The 16,392-nt window shown below is 31.6% G+C and overlaps 1 protein-coding gene across 5 annotated transcripts; it reads left to right on the forward strand.

The window, feature by feature from the left end:
• Positions 1–7,453: 7,453 nt before the first annotated feature.
• LOC125418744 (uncharacterized) lies at positions 7,454–15,741 on the forward strand. 5 transcript variants are annotated; one of them, XR_009640184.1, is made up of 6 exons: positions 7,454–7,573; positions 7,861–7,932; positions 8,826–8,897; positions 14,027–14,382; positions 14,487–14,712; positions 15,262–15,741. XR_009640184.1 is itself a non-coding variant. In XM_060819354.1 (4 exons), the coding sequence occupies exons 3-4, from the start codon at positions 14,185–14,187 to the stop codon at positions 14,829–14,831; spliced, it is 543 nt and encodes a 180-aa protein (XP_060675337.1). In that variant the 5' UTR covers positions 7,455–7,573; positions 8,826–8,897; positions 14,027–14,184; the 3' UTR covers positions 14,832–15,180. The 5 variants fall into 5 exon arrangements, 1 of the variants encoding a protein (XP_060675337.1); XR_009640183.1 differs by lacking the exon at positions 15,262–15,741 and having other exon boundaries at positions 14,487–15,180; XR_009640186.1 differs by lacking the exons at positions 14,027–14,382; positions 14,487–14,712.
• The last annotated feature ends 651 nt before the right edge of the window (positions 15,742–16,392 follow it).

A 16,392-nucleotide genomic window follows, 5' to 3' on the forward strand; every position in this document is an offset into this window, starting at 1 on the left:
GTCTTCTTCATCTCCAAACTGGTAGGCATCATCTTTGTCTTGATCAAATTCTATATCTTATTCGGATTCTTGATTATTGTCAGTATTAATGATTCTGTGTTTTTTGAACATTTTGTGATAAACAGCATCAAGGTTTGGATACATTGTTTTGTAGTGGAAAGAGGCAAATACATCATTCCATACAAATCTTAAACCATTATGAATATATAATTTTGTATATTGATTTTCTTTTGCTAAAAAATATTTTTGATTAATTCCTTGGAGATTAAAATTGTCACCAAAAACAGCAGCTCTCCAATGGCGTTACTGTTTTGTAATAGTATTAGAGCATCTGCGGACTTCTTCATCTTGTCTGAGGTGATGAGTAGCATATTTTGATTTTTCAAAAGTGATTAGGTGTCTTGCTGGTTCCCATCCGTGGATCCACTATGGGGGTGTGGATGTGATATGAACAGTAATATATCCTTGTTTAAGAGGACTATAATGGTGAGGTAGGAAGAGACAAGTAATGGCCATTTTTAATACTTCAGTACAATTTTGGGCTTGATCTGTGTGGGTGAATATGATTGTCCCGACTAATTCCCAATCAAATAGGGTAGCCCAAGTGATTGTTTTTTCTTAAAAAATGAAATTGTGAAAGGTTGGGGCATATAGTCCAACTCTGTGGATGGCATAACTGATTTCATGTGGACAACCTACATAATTAAGTGGGAGTGTAGCAGGGTCACATGTGGTACATTTTTTATTGGAGGGGTGTAAAGCAGCTTTGGTGTATACATACATGCCTCGAGGACAAGTATGGGGTGATTCTACAAAGGAGAGTAGCATTCGTTGGAGAAAGCTAAACTTTTCATAGAATTGTTTCTTTTTTATTTTCCAGATATGAGAAATGATTTCAGGAGGTAAACCAGCTTGGTGTAACCATTGATTTGGATAGAAAAAGATACGAGCAGGATTCCATGGTAAGGTGAGAGATTTGGTTGGGAGTATGGAAGAATAAGGGGTATGATTGGTAGAGCCTAGGTTTTGATTGAAAGGTTGTTTTTGTTTTTTGGTCCAATAATCTAAGTCTTTTTGGAGGTGATTGATGTGGAGTTGGTGAATGGCATTGTTATGAAGTAGGGTTTGAATTTGGTGTTCGAGACATTGTTTTTCATGTTGGAGTTGATTGACTCGGGTTTCTAAGAGGTGATCTAAATAGGGGTTGTTAAGGAGATCAAGTGGATTCTGGTATGGGACAACATGATTATTTTGGAAATGACCCATTCTGACCCATGGATGAATAAAGGCTTGAGGACCTAATTGTCTATAGGTGATTTCAAGGGCTTCTCTGAGGCTATAATAACCTCGATATTGGGTATTGGTTTGACCAGCAATTTCATGGGCTATTTGGGACCAGGTTTTATAAAATATAATGAGAGAAATATTGACTATCAGGCTTTTGACGGATTGATTGTAAATTGGTTCTTTGGGGAATATCTAATTCAAATTGGGTTGGGAAATTCTTTTCTGTATTTTCTCCACTCTAAATTGGAACAGAATTGTTGTTGATTATCATGTAGCCAAGTGGGCGAGACATGCTGTAATGAAAATAATTAGAGAAAAGATATTTTGAAAATATGAAAAATTTTATATATAGTAGAAAATAAAATTTTAATTGTTTGAAAATATGAGTAAAAGATTGGAAATAGGAAAACAAGGTAGAGTAAGAAAAGGAAGGAAGATGATTGGTTTGGATTTGATTAATTGTTTTGGAAATGGATTGATCTTGTAGGAGCTGGACATTATTTGATTGGAGTAAGAAATCAAATTTGACTTTTTTACCTAAGGGGTGACTGATTATGCCATCGTTTTCGGTGGTAAATGGGTATAACAAAGAAAAAAAGGGAATACCTAGAATAACTTGATCTGTCATATTTCTAACAAGGACAAACGAAGTTTTGAAACAAATTTTATTATGACAAATATGTGCTTGATTAATTTCGTAATGTAAATCCATTTTACTACCGTTAGCGGAGTTTAATTTTTCTTTAGTTTTGATATAATATTTACTAGGTATGAGTCCTTATTGGACACAATTTAAATCTGCACCTGAATCTAAAAATGCAATTGTCGTTAATTGAAAATCTTTAATGATTATGGTGATTTTAATGTGCCATTTTCTAAGTTTGATTTTTTGAATTGAAGCTAAACAATTATCACGGGAAGATCCTTCTTCCTGTTCTTCAGGTTGATTAGGACGAAGGTTTTGAGGGTTATCTTGAATAAACTGTAATTGGTGTTTGATGATATGATTTTCTAATTTTAATTCTTTAATTTCAGACTTAATTGTTTTAATTTCTGTTTGTAGATCTTGAACAGTTATATGTTTGTTTTTTGATTTATTAAAAGTTTGTAAGGCTTCTGTTAAACAGATTTTTTGAGTACTTTTATTAAGTTGGTTTGTTTCTTTGTGATTATCAGTTATTATCTTTTTATATTTTTTCATGTATTCTATTCTTTCATCAGGATTTTCTGATTTGCTAAGTAATTCTAAAATTATATCTTCATCTTCTGTAGAATTAGTTAAGACACTAAGTGATTGATTACAACAGGTATCTAGACAACAAGCATCTAAACATCCTAAAGTAATTTTAGGGTTATCTGTGTCACTAGTGGATTCAGTGTGAATACTTGATTCGTCAGAACTTGATTCAGTGTAAATATTGTTTTCACTATGTTCACTATCTGTGTTGTGTATTCCTAAGACATTGATTAAATTTTGTTTTTGATCTTCTGGTAGCTCTAATTGTTTGATTGTTTGCTTAACTTTGCATTGATTAGCAAAATGACCAAATTTGTTACATTTAAAACATTTGATTTTAGTATTATCTTTTGAGTCTTTTTTATGTTTATTTGATTTGTAGAATTTATCATAATTGAGTTTATTAAACTTATTGGTTTTGTAATAAGTTTTATGATTGAAATATTTATTGTTTCTAAAAGTGTTCCTATGTGATTTTTCTTTGATTTTGTTTCTCCTAGAGGGTGCTATTGTAGATAAACCATATTGTTGACAAAAGTTTCCTAATTCGTATTTAGTTTTTCTTTTATCATTTTTTAGTTGATTAGCTATTTTTATATCAGTGCACATTTTTAATCCTTTTTTTTTTTATTATTGAAACTATATCTCCATAGGTTAATGAATCGTAGTCTATGTGACCACTATCATTACTTAGGAATAATAAACCCTTACCTCCTGAATTTCAAGAATCAACTTATAAAAATCAATTCTCTGTCAGTTCTGATAAATTATACGAATGCAATATAGATGGATTAAAAGAACAAGAAATATTAAACAAATTACACCACATGTCCATGGTTGCTAATAGTTATTTTACTAATCAAAACCTTCCCCAACCAGAAATTGTTGAATTATTAGTCACAGGTTTTACCGGTACTTTACACTACTGGTAGGAAAAACATTTAACAGATCAATCTAAATTAGAAATCATTCATGCTATTAAATTAGATGAAGAAGGATTCCCCATATTTGATGAATCAATAGGTCAAGGTGTCCCAGATAGTGTCAATACCTTGTTAGCCACAATAATTAAACATTTTATAGGAACCCCTACAGCTATTACAGAAAGAATCCATAGTCAGTTAACCAATTTACATTGTCCAACTCTTAGTGATTTCGAATGGTATGTACAAACATTTACCACTGGAATCATGATGAGAGACGATAGTAATCAACCCTTTTGGAAAGAAAAATTTATTAATGGTCTACCCCAATTATTTGCCAGAAAAATCAGAAATGTCCTAAGTAATGATAGTGGTCACATAGACTACGATTAGTGTTATATATGCTTAATCAATTCAGTTTCTTGTTTACTATCTTTATCTTTATTCCCTTCGATTTACTTTTGTTATATTGTTCCTTTCTAAACCTTGCTGAATAGTAATCGTTCCGAGTCTGAACAATAAGTCCAAAGAGAGGCATGAGAGGATGTCGATCTGAGAGGTATAGGAATAGGATGGAAAAATATTAGTAAAAGTAAATTTGGGATCTCCTTCTTATTTCCTAAATAAAATGTAGTAATTGATACAACGATTTCCATCGGACAGCACACAGAACAAAAAGGAAAAATGGGATGAGTCTACTTGTTAAAGTAGACAAGTTGAAACTCCCAAAATCTGAGCTCCTTCTCATTGTTTAGCATTTACTAGCACCTTGACAACCTCTCTCATTGTTGGCCTCTTGATAGGCTCCTTCTTAGTGCATCTCAAAGCCACCTGAAGAACATAAACAACAACTTGTTCCGTGACATGTGAATCTGGCAATTCCTCCAAAATACTTGGACCTACATTCGATGGAGTTGTACGAGTGAAGGAGGAAGCCACCGTGGGTGCAAGAAGAGGAAAAAGAAAAGATGGAAAGGGTTAAGGTGGAGCGAAAGGAACGGAAACAAATCTCACGTGATATTTTAAAATCTAATTAGGTTTTACCAGTTGGTGAGATCTAATAGTAAATATTATAATAATAAATATTAATAAAATTCAAAAATCATAGATAAGAACATCCCAGTATATTAATATATATATATATATATATATTTAAGTCTCACATCATATATTTTCCCCTCTTAATAAGTAAAAATAATGCATTAATAGACATCGGCTTTTTGCATTTTGCTTTTTACATTTTTTTCTTTTTCTTTTTTTTTTTTTTAGCAATAGTATGAAACTTTTGAAAAAATTAGGTGAAACTTTGACAGTTTTGCATTATTGTTATGTGAATTGCACGGAAAGACAAATTATTATTAATAATTTAAGGATAAGTTGAGGTGTGTATTTTATTTTGCAAGACTTGCATATTTTATATTTTACATGTACTTTATATGTGATTACTGAATATAGTATTTTATGCTAATGTTTTAAAATAAAAACGGCAATATAATAGGCATTAATGTTTGTAGGCATGCATGCATTTACCATATGAAACATATTATCCTTGTGCGACTTATCATCGATCACATCTCAATCCAATTTCTCTGTATATATGTAATGCACGTGGAAGTAAAAGAATAGCAGCGGATGATATGAGTGCTGGATAATTGCACGTGGCAGATAAGAAGTCGTTGAATGCCGCGTGGGAAGATATTGTCGGCTTTAGATTGGTGGGTGGGGAGGACAATCTCCAATTTTGGTCCAATCCACTTCTCTCTCTCACACATTTTTTCTTCACCTCATTATTACCTTTTTTTTTTTTTTTTTTTTTTTTTTTGTTTTTGCAATTTCTTACCGAGATTTTGTTGAGTTGCACATTATTATTATTTGGCCCACAAAATCTTTTATTAAATAAATAAAAACCAACCAAATGGGCTTTTAATAAGATTAATAAATGTATAATTATGGAAGAAAAAATGGCAGTCTCAATATACTTGCTTTTGGAATATGGATATTTTTATTTTATTTTTTTCTTTTCTATTTCTAGTTTGGTAATTTGTGAATCAAATTGCAGGTTTTTGAGGTTAGCAAAGTTTATGCACCAAGTAACTCCATTAAAACCAAACTTGAATGACAAAATACCACTATTTATTTATTTATTTTTTTGCTACCCTTTCTCACCTTCTCTGTCTGCCTCATTTCTCACCATTCTCTCTCTCTCTCTGCTAACCATCATTTTATTCTTTCACACTAAAGTCTACATAAACCCAATTAACTCTCCAAAACCATCCTTATTCAACAGAACAATATTATACTCAAATTTGTCATACTACCTCAAGAAAGAAACCAAAAGAAATTATTTGATTATTAGCAAATAAAATTGAAAAGAGAAAAACTTGGAAAACTTCCAACATGAAATTAACGGCCCACATTTGAAGACTCATTCTTGCTGTTACCAACAAATATCAAACGTGAAAACCATAATACAGACTTACCTTTGCTTGTTGAGCTCAGCCAACCGAGCAGTTTGCTTTGCTGTGTCCTTGAGATTTGCATCTATTACTCTTAGTCCAGCGTATGGAAAATTAGTTACAGCACCCTTTTGAAGCAAACGGAGACACGTAGGCTAATCTTAGGGACACCATCAAAAAGCATGTGCAGAAAGAGATTTAAGTTTCAAAGGAAGTTTAAACCCAATAAATGGAAGACACCTGTCCATTATGTGGTGGACCCAAAGATTAAAACCATCCCACAACATTTTTTTATCCCATATGCACACCATATTAGAACAACGCAAGCAACTTTAATTATTTTCAAAAAAGAAAAAAGAAAAAGAAGGAATTAAAACCATTTTGATTTCATATATAAATATATATATATTTTTAAAGGCTATATATATATGAAGCTGAAGATGGCTATAGAACTTGTCACACTCTATTAAAGGCGGACCCACCTTGTGCCGAGGCACGTGCGTGCCTTTAGATTTTTCTTTTCCTATATTTTTTAATATTTAATTTGCTATTTATTCTTTAATCCCCTTATATCTCTTTGTATTTCTCCGCTTGCTCTCGTATTTAACCTTTTTCAGCCTAGCTCACATGTTACGTAAAAAAAGAAAAAAAGAAAAAAAGAAAAAAAAAAAGCCCAGAACTCTTCATTTTTTGTTCCCCTCTTTTTCTATTTTTACATTTGTTTTTTCATTTTGCTTTAATCCTTTTTCTCTTACTTGCCATTTTTTATTTATATTTATCTCTTATGTAATCACAGTTTTCTAATATAATTTGAAATTCTGACACTATTTCAAGACATATTTAATTAATATTTTTAATATAATTTTTATTTCATATTTGTTTTAATTACAAAGAAGTTAAGATGCCATTTTTCTCTTACATATCTTTTGTTAATTTTCTTTTTTATGATTTTCAATTATTTTAGTTGTTTAAATTGTAACAATACTAAAATTTATATATTTATTTTTGTCTTAAGAAGTGTTTTTATTTTATGAAGTTGTATTGCCAAAGCATAGGCATTGAAGATTAAATTTCTTCAAAAGAAATTTATAGAAAAATAATAATAAAAAAATGATTTAAACAATAATTAAGTTATACTCAAATTAAGCAAAAAAAAAAAAAAAAACAAATTATGTTATATCCAAAGGATAGATGTTAAAAGAATATGGACCATATCATTAAAAAAAAAAAATGGTTATACTCAAATATTAAAAAGATAAAAATTACTGTAACTAAATGGTGCGTTTGGTTTATGGGATCGGCTAGGACAGGATGGGATTGTGTCCCAAGTGTGGTGTTTGGTTTGCAATTTTGAGTTTGGGACAAATTAACCCAAACAGTGTTTTAACACCAAGGGTGTGTTTGGTTGATGGGATCGGTTAGAACAGGATGGGATTGTGTCCCAAGTGTGGTGTTTGGTTTGCAATTTTGAGTTTGGGACAAATTAACCCAAACGGTGTTTTAACACCAAAAGACTGGGACTCAATTGACCCATCCCCCCCCCCCCCCCGGGGGTCATATTTGTCCCAAGCTCGAAGGTCTCTCTCGCTGGCGTCTCCCTCCCGCCGGTGTCTCTGGCTATATCATTTTTGCCGGACTGTTTGCGTCTCTCGTAGGAGTGGAAACTGCCGGTGAGTACAGTTCTTCTTCTGCATTCCATTCGTTTTACTTCTTCTTCTTCTCAGTCTTCAATCTTAGTCTTCGATCTATTCTTCTTCGATCTTCCATCCCCTTCTTCTGCGTTTTTCTTTGATCTTCCATCTTCTACTTTCTTCTTCTTCTGCATTTTTCTTCTTCTTCTTCTTTTGCTTCTTACCTGCAAAATTAGGGCTTATATTTTGTTTTCATGTCATTTGTTGATCTGCAAAGTTAGGGCTTATATTTTGTTTTCATGTCATTTGTTGATCTGCAAAATTAGGGCTTGATATTTATGAGGAAGAAGGCTTAATTTTGGAGGCTTAAACTAGAGCTAAAGCATCCGATTTGGAAGGTAAGTGTTCTGTTTTTGCCTAAGCAACTGAGAATCACTTCCCAAAAGAGGCATTCAATAAATGTATAATAATAAAGCAGCAACGTTTTAACTAAAAGAAAACTACAAGCTTGTAATTTCAAGAAGCTAAAAGATAGGGTAGACAGAGACAAGACTAGATCTTTGTGAAAGAAAAATTATATCGTAGATTCAACAAGGTTGCATAGAGACCTGAAGATTTTTGTTTGGCAACTGCTTGATATTGAAAGTGAAGTCCTCATTCCAGGTTGGCTCTTTTGTCCTGTCAATAATTAAACATTTGCACATAATCAAACCTATGAGTTGGGACAATTGACAATTCCATGGTTTCTGCATCAACTGAATTTGAGGCCATGTTATATCATGAAAAAAAAAATGTATAGCTCTTAGATTTTCATTTTCCCTTGGACAACAACTCTTACATTTGATGGCACTATTATCAGAAAGTCCATGGTTTCTAACCTAAGAGATAGTTCAATATTCTTGAATTAACAAGTTTATTCTATGCTAAATATTCCCACCAGAAAATCCTGAGAAATAAAATTTAAAACAAATGTAACTGTTAAGTTTTTAAGTAACAATGATCACTTTCCAGAGGTTTTTTAGAATCAAGTACTAAGAAGGAAATTGCACTACACACAATATTCAAAAAAGCTTTTTAACAAAAACATATTCTATTAACATATAATAATTGTAAGTTTGAATAGATACAGACATACATGTATATTTATGTCCATATGATTGGATATCCTATATTCAAGTCATTTTTTTACCTGCAAAATTAGGGCTTATATTTTGTTTTCATGTCATTTGTTGATCTGCAAAATTAGGGCTTATATTTTGTTTTCATGTCATTTGTTGATCTGCAAAATTAGGGCTTGATATTCACGAGGAAGAAGGCTTAATTTTGGAGGCTTAAATTAGAGCTAAAGCATCCGATTTGGAAGGTAAGTGTTCTGTTTTTGCCTATTGTTGATGTGTTGCTTATGATGTGTTGGCTAGATTAATATTAACCATTTTTTACTTGCTTGTGTCGGTTTCAGATGATACTTTGAGAATTAGCATATCTAATTCTGTTTGTGATGTTGGTTTGAGAATTATATCTAATTTGGTTAATGTCGTTGTGCAAAGAATTAGATCTGCAATCTGTTTGTGATAATACTTTGAAAATATGTATTGCTACTAGCAGTGGTAACATATTTGTATGAAAATATGCATAAACTGGTGTTGGTGTTCTAGCTACTAAGTATATGATAACTAGGTAGCATTTGATAACTAGGTAGCTACTAAAAAAAACTTCAATTTACTACAGAAAATGCAGCATTTGATAACTAGGTAGCAGTGGTAACATATTTGTACGAAAATATGCATAAACTGGTGTTGGTGTTCTAGCTACTAAGTATATGATAACTAGGTAGCATTTGATAACTAGGTAGGTACTAAAAAAAAATTCAATTTACTGCAGAAAATGTAGCATTTGATAACTAGGTAGCTACTAAAAAAAACTTTAATTTACTGCAGAAAATGCAGTATTTGATAACTAGGTAGCTACTAAAAAAAACTTCAATTTGATAACTAGGTAAATTAGATGACATATATATAATTCCACCATGTGCACCCCAGACACACTAAGAAGATTTATTTTATTCGCAACTAAGCAAAATGTAGTAAAAGAAGAAATAAACATATTGCAACCTCCTCGGCTTTTTTGAATAATAAAAAACAAATAAAGAAATCATGCATACTGTTGAAAAAGCATCTGTTAAGCAGGTACAATTTGTAATGCTTCCCTAACATTGACTTAACCATTTACTAATGAATACTGTATAACAAACATTCTCATAATAAACATTCTCATATATAGGCTACTTAAATTGTTTGAAATTGAAAAAAAATTTATTGAAAATCAGTGAAATCAAATGTAAGTGGCTACTGGTCCTAAATTTTAATTAAAGAACCAAAACATAAGCAAAATAAATATAAAGAACTGGACCAACAAAATAAAACAATTGTAAAACTATATATACATTGCAGCCAGTTATCTATAACAAGCAGGGGGCATTTCCCAATTCCCGCCAAAAACAGAACAAATCAAATTACCAGTGGAAGAATACAATGCTTACAGGAAAATGCAGAGTCATATTGCAAGAGCAAACACAATTCTGTTTACTTCTTCCACCCAAGGTCGAATGTTACTTTTTGATGGATAACTGCAACAGGAGCCTCCTCACCTTCATAATTTGGGGACAAACAGAACATCTAAGAGGTTGCCATATGTAAAAGGCAGGTTTTGGATGGAGAGTCCTTAAAAGAGATTTTTCTTCCATTGAAGAGACAAAGAGGGAGGCTTTAAAATACTGCATGTAAATGTAGGCCACATGCAGATGTGTTGTAATGCATGACATTAGATTAAGAAACACCTAAATCAGATTAATGAATCAATTTGCTGCATGGCTTGAAAAGTATTTAGACTTGAAAATATATCAAGCTTTTGACTTTCAATCAGCTAAGTGGTTTTCAAAGAATGATAAGCCTCAGTAATTGATGCACTGTTTAAAATGCTCCAACTATCAAGAAAGTCTAACATCTGCTTGCTAATATCTGCATACAGAGGAGTTCTAACCATTAGCTCGTGATGCTCAAATTTTAGTTCCTCACACTTCAGTGCAGCAGTTTTGCATCACTTGATGCATCCTAAAAGTAAATGAAATGAAATTAGATGAGACATTTTCAAGAAACTAAATAATCATGACAATATCATAAAATTAGGTTAAAATTCTTTCATGGTAATCATGATGCATTATAAAGCACATGATATCATCAATAATTAAAGGCTAACAGTATTAGTTGTCTATTTTTGGAACTTACCTAGGAGTCAAATAAGTTGAACAAGTTTTGGTTATACATATAGTGAAACTCACTGTTTTTATATATATGTATTCACATATGCATTACAACATGTGCTTGCTCTGTTTGTTACTTATTAGTCAAGATAGCTATTTGAGCTGCCATTAGTTTCTTACCTAGGTGTCAAGCTATGATGGGGTAGCTAGAATTTGATAGAGGGTTTCCTATTTGCTTCATGATGGAGCTGCTGTTGCTGTGTGAGACACATTAACAATAAAAACCAGAGTGAGGGAGAGTGCCTGTAACATTAGAAAATCATAGGGATATTTTCTCATAGGGATTGAGATGCTGTGACTTTGGTGATGAGCTGTATATTTTTGGAAACTGAAATTTAATCTGATCAAGACTCTTCAACAATGGATGTAGGAATGGTTATAAGTTCTGAATAGCTATAAAACTTATGTTTTGTAGTTGTATTTTATTTTCTTAGTTTATTCGCTTTTTAATTTTAATTTTAATTTTTTTTTTATCTTGTTTACTTTAAGTGTGAGTTCTTCAATTGAGAAGAAAAATCTTGCTGCAAGTTTAACATAAGTTAGTTTCCACTTGGAAACTCCACTATTTCTTAAAATTATAATTGAATACCAAAGTTGCTAGTATTTTCTCTTGAGGCTGTAACGATGCACAGTTTTGTATGATTCACATACTTGACAACACATAATAAAGAAATAATTAAAATCTAAAGGTCAGCATTAAATCTGGCATATCATCTAACCATTGCAGACTTATACATGTCCAATTAAGATGCCCAAATTATGATATCAAACTCCAGGCCTGTTCCTTCCATAATTCAGTCTTCTAAGATTATATCAGTAATTAAATGGAATAAATGGGGCCTCTGGTCCATATCATATAGTCAACAGTTAGCTAATGTCTACGGGCAGCGCTAAGGGTTCTGTGCCTTAAATAATTTTCTAAGTCCAAGCTTAATCGTCCTTACATGAAATGATGAATAAAAGAAATCAATTTAAGTAATATTCTTGTCATCTAGGTCACAGCTCAATACCACCAACTTGCATAATGGACATGTATATATAAAATATGGTCACATGTGCAAACAGAATTAATGCTTATGTAGAGTGGAGTTACTGAGATTCCATATGTGGACAAATTTTCTAGCATTATATATATATCAGTCAACTTAAGATGCTTATACTCAACTTCTTCAGTTTGAATAAATATCTGCAAATCATTGGCAAAATAGTTAAAGACCCACAAAAATAGAAATGAGGTTATGAAATTGATGCCTTATTTATTTAAAACATGTTATAAACAAATAAAAAGATATAAAATACGTATTAAATATAACAATTATGAAGTATATTATTTGATTACAAATTAACAAATGTTAAAAAAAAAATATTAGTAGAACATAAATGTAAATAAATATTAAATATGCAGTTCATATTTTTTTTTTAATCTTTAATCCTATCTCATTGCTATAATCAATTAAACAAAAAAGTTTGGGAATGATTATGTTTCTTTTATCTTTTCTTAGTTCCATAAATAATTGTTTCTATTTCATCCAAAATAAATTATGTTTCTTAAATATAATGTGCGCTTTTGATATATTTGTTCTTTTTTTTTGTTTTTTTTTTTTTGTAGTACATATGGATCGAAGAAAAGTCGCTGCATTCTTTTTGCTTCCAAATGATTCACAATTAGAGTCTTTTTGTACGGCATTTATGTTGCTTTTGTTTATGTATATGTACTGGGCGTATATAAGGCGACATGCTAGAGGTTATAGGAATCAACTAACTAGAAATGCAGAATTGCGTATGTCATTTCTAAATAGTCTGTTAGACAATGATGTTAATTGTATTAGTCAGCTTAGAATGGATAGGAGAACATTTGATACTTTGTGTCAGTTATTACGCCAGGATGGATATGTTAAAAGTGATGGCATTGTTACATTGGAAGAGCAAGTCTGTATATTTCTGCACATAATTGCTCATCATACAAAGAATCGTACAATTATCACTAGATTTTTTAGATCGGGAGAGACGATTAGTAGATATTTCAATTCTGTGTTGCATGGAGTACTGCGCTTACATAAGACTTTATTGAGACAATCAGAACCTGTATTAGATAATTGTTTGGATGATAGATGGAAAGTATTTACGGTACGTTTGTGGAATTGTTTGGTTATTTATATTATAGTTTAATTATTTGTAACACTATCTGATATTTGTAACTTTGTTAATGACGTAGAATTGTTTGGGAGCTTTAGATGGAACATATATTAAGGTGAATGTCCCAGAAAAAGATAAACCAAGATATCGAACAAGAAAGGGTGAGATAGCCACAAATGTTTTAGGTGTATGTAATCCAAATATGGAATTTATATTTGTATTACCTGGTTGGGAAGGTTCTGCTTCGGATTCAAGAGTACTCCGAGATGCATTAAGTAGGCCAAATGGGTTAAAGGTACAAACCGGTAAGACTAATTCTCAAGTTTTACATTGTAGTAGTCAACATTGCATACACTAATAGGAGATATGTTTTTTCTTTTTTTAGGTTGTTATTACTTAGTGGATGCTGGTTACACTAATGGTGAAGGGTTTCTTGCACCATATAGAGGAACATATATCACCTTTTTGAGTGGAGAGATGGTTGTGCACCCATAAATCATGAAGAGTATTTTGACATGAAGCATGCATCTGCTAGGAATGTCATTGAAAGATGTTTTGGGGTTCTTAAAAAGCGGTGGGCAATTTGAAGAAGTCCATCTTTCTATCCTATTGCAACACAAATCAAGATAATTACCGTATGTTGCCTTATACATAATCTTATTAGAAAAGAAATGATAATTGATCCTGGGAAAGTCGAGTTTGATAGGAGTGATGATGTTGACGTTAGTATGGAGGATGACTTTATAGGATCGATTTCTTCATCGGACCAATGGACCCACTGGAGAGATGATTTAGCTAAGCAAATGTTTGATGAGTGGAGAGGTCGTCGTGGTCATTAGTGGTCAATTGTTGTCTTTAATGCTTCTCTAATTGTTGTATTTTATATTGTTTGTTAAACATCTTGGATCATTTGTATGAAAACCAATATATATTTTGTGCCATTGTTGTCAACCTTGAATGATTGTTGCTTATTTGCTTGCTGTTATTTGCTTGCTATTATTGTATTGTTGAAATCATAAAAATGTGAATTTCGATAGAAATTGAGGTTGGAAGTAGCAGTCATGATATCCGAGGGGTCGAATCTAGACGAATATGGAGTAAAAGGGAGGAAGATGCTTTGCTGCTTATTTTAGATGAGGTTGTAGCTAGTGGGCAGCAGTGTGATACAGGATCATTCAAGCCTGGCACAAGGGCTATGATTGAGAGGCGATTAGCTGAGATATGTCCTAATTCGGGATTGCGAGCAAATCCACACATTGAGTCAAAATTGAAAAAGTGGAAGAAGCAATACGGTATAATATACGATATGCTAAACAAAAGTGGGTTTGGATGGAATGACTCTCTTAAATGTGTGGAAGTTGATAGTGACGAAGTTTGGAAAGCATATGCGCAGGTTTTGAAACATTGGACATCTTTTTTCATTGAATTTTTTAACTTGAAGTATGTTTTTCTATTGTTTACAATTAAAAGTTTGTTTTTTTATTTATTTTATTTTAGAGTAATCCAAGTGCAAAGGGATGGAGAGGTAAATCGTTTCTGATGTATGAGAGGCTTGCTACAATTTTTGGAAAGGATCGGACAACAGGACATGGAGCACAAACTCCGATTGATATGGTCAATGATTTGAATTTGAATAGTGGGAATGAACAATTTAATGATGTGTGTTCTCCTATGTCTATGAATGAAATACATAGTGAACCATCCACCCGACCTAAATCAAGAGGTAAGAGAAAATCTGGATTGAAGGATGATGATATTGTGAGCGCGTTTGGCAATGTAGCAGAGAAATTGTTTGATAAATTGGCTGCGAAGTTAGATAAATCTGAAGCCAATTATCCATAATACTTAGCTATGGAGCTTGACAGGTTAGGCTTCTCTGCTGATGACAATCTCGATATCTCTAAGGCAATGAGATTGGATCCATCGAATGTTGAGGTGTTTAAGATTATTAGGACGGATGCGGGCAAGATTGAATTTGCTAGGAAATTTTTAAATTACTAAGTATCGTTGTGGATCATATATTTAAGCCTATATATGAGGGGATGATAATTAGGAACACTTATATTTGAACTTTATGGACATATGTTGTATGGTTGTTTATGGACATATGTAGTATGGTAATGGATGTTGGTATCTAATTATGCATGTAAAGACACTTTTATGAAGCATGTGTTATGTTTTAGTGTATTAATATGCACTTGATTGATTTAATGCATTGTCATTTTGTTTACTTATATTATTATATTATGTTATAATTTAATATAATATGCAGGAATATTCAATGGCAAGGAGAAGAATTTATGTTGTATTTAAAGGTAGACAACCAGGGATATATAATTCTTGGCCTGAATGTCATCAACAAGTTCAAGGATTTAAGGATAATTTATATCAAGCCTATAATACAACCGAAGAAACTGAAATAGCATATGCTGAGTATGTAGAACAAATGATGAGGAATTTAAATGAAGCAAATCCAATACAACATATCACCACACTTACACATGTCAACTTGAACAATGAGTGGCGTAATGGTTGTATAATCGGCTATTTGTTTAGATTATTATCAATGGGTGTTTTTATTTATTTCGCATATAACTAGTTATCGGTGTAAACTCAAATATATACATTTGTATGCAGACAAGTATGTGAAATCGTAGTTATTAATACTTTCTTAATTAAATATGATGTTATGTTTTTTTATTTGTACATATGATTTAATATATTATGATATCAATTTATTTGGTTTTTTAAACCATATATTAAAAGTAATTTGTGGGTATAAAAAAATTACAATTTAATTCGAATGTAAATAAAAAATTACAATTACAAAATTTCATTAATTATCTGTATTTTTTATTAATTATTATTTATAAAATATTATGTTATAATTATATTATATTTTATTTTTAAAATTATAAATTAATATAGTTTGTGGATGTAATAAAAATTGAAATTTTATATGTAAATACAAATATATCAATTTACAATATTATTTAAATATATTATTTTTTATTATAATTATAAATTGAATTTTATAAATTTTCATTAAAAAAAATTATAAAATAGTCCAATACAGTCTAATCCTGCACCAAATATGGAACAACCAGTTCACCATTTAGTCCGGAACTATATCAAATATAGGATTGTACTATTCTATCATGTCCGATCCGAACATGTCCTGCGTACCAAACGCACCCAAAGTACATAATACAACTCTGATAAAGCTGTAGTACAAAGTCTTAACAACTCCGACAAGTTCTCTGTTCACTGGTCTACTTAGGTTTTACTAGGAAAATATTAGCTCTATGTCCTAGGCTTCCGTTCATTTTCTTTTCTTGGATCCCAAGAAACCTTAATCAGTTGGTGCATCTTACGTCAAGATGGGGTTTAAGTAACACTAGTT

Source organism: Ziziphus jujuba, chromosome 8 (assembly GCF_031755915.1).
Source record: "Ziziphus jujuba cultivar Dongzao chromosome 8, ASM3175591v1".
NCBI classification, from domain to species: domain Eukaryota; kingdom Viridiplantae; phylum Streptophyta; class Magnoliopsida; order Rosales; family Rhamnaceae; genus Ziziphus; species Ziziphus jujuba.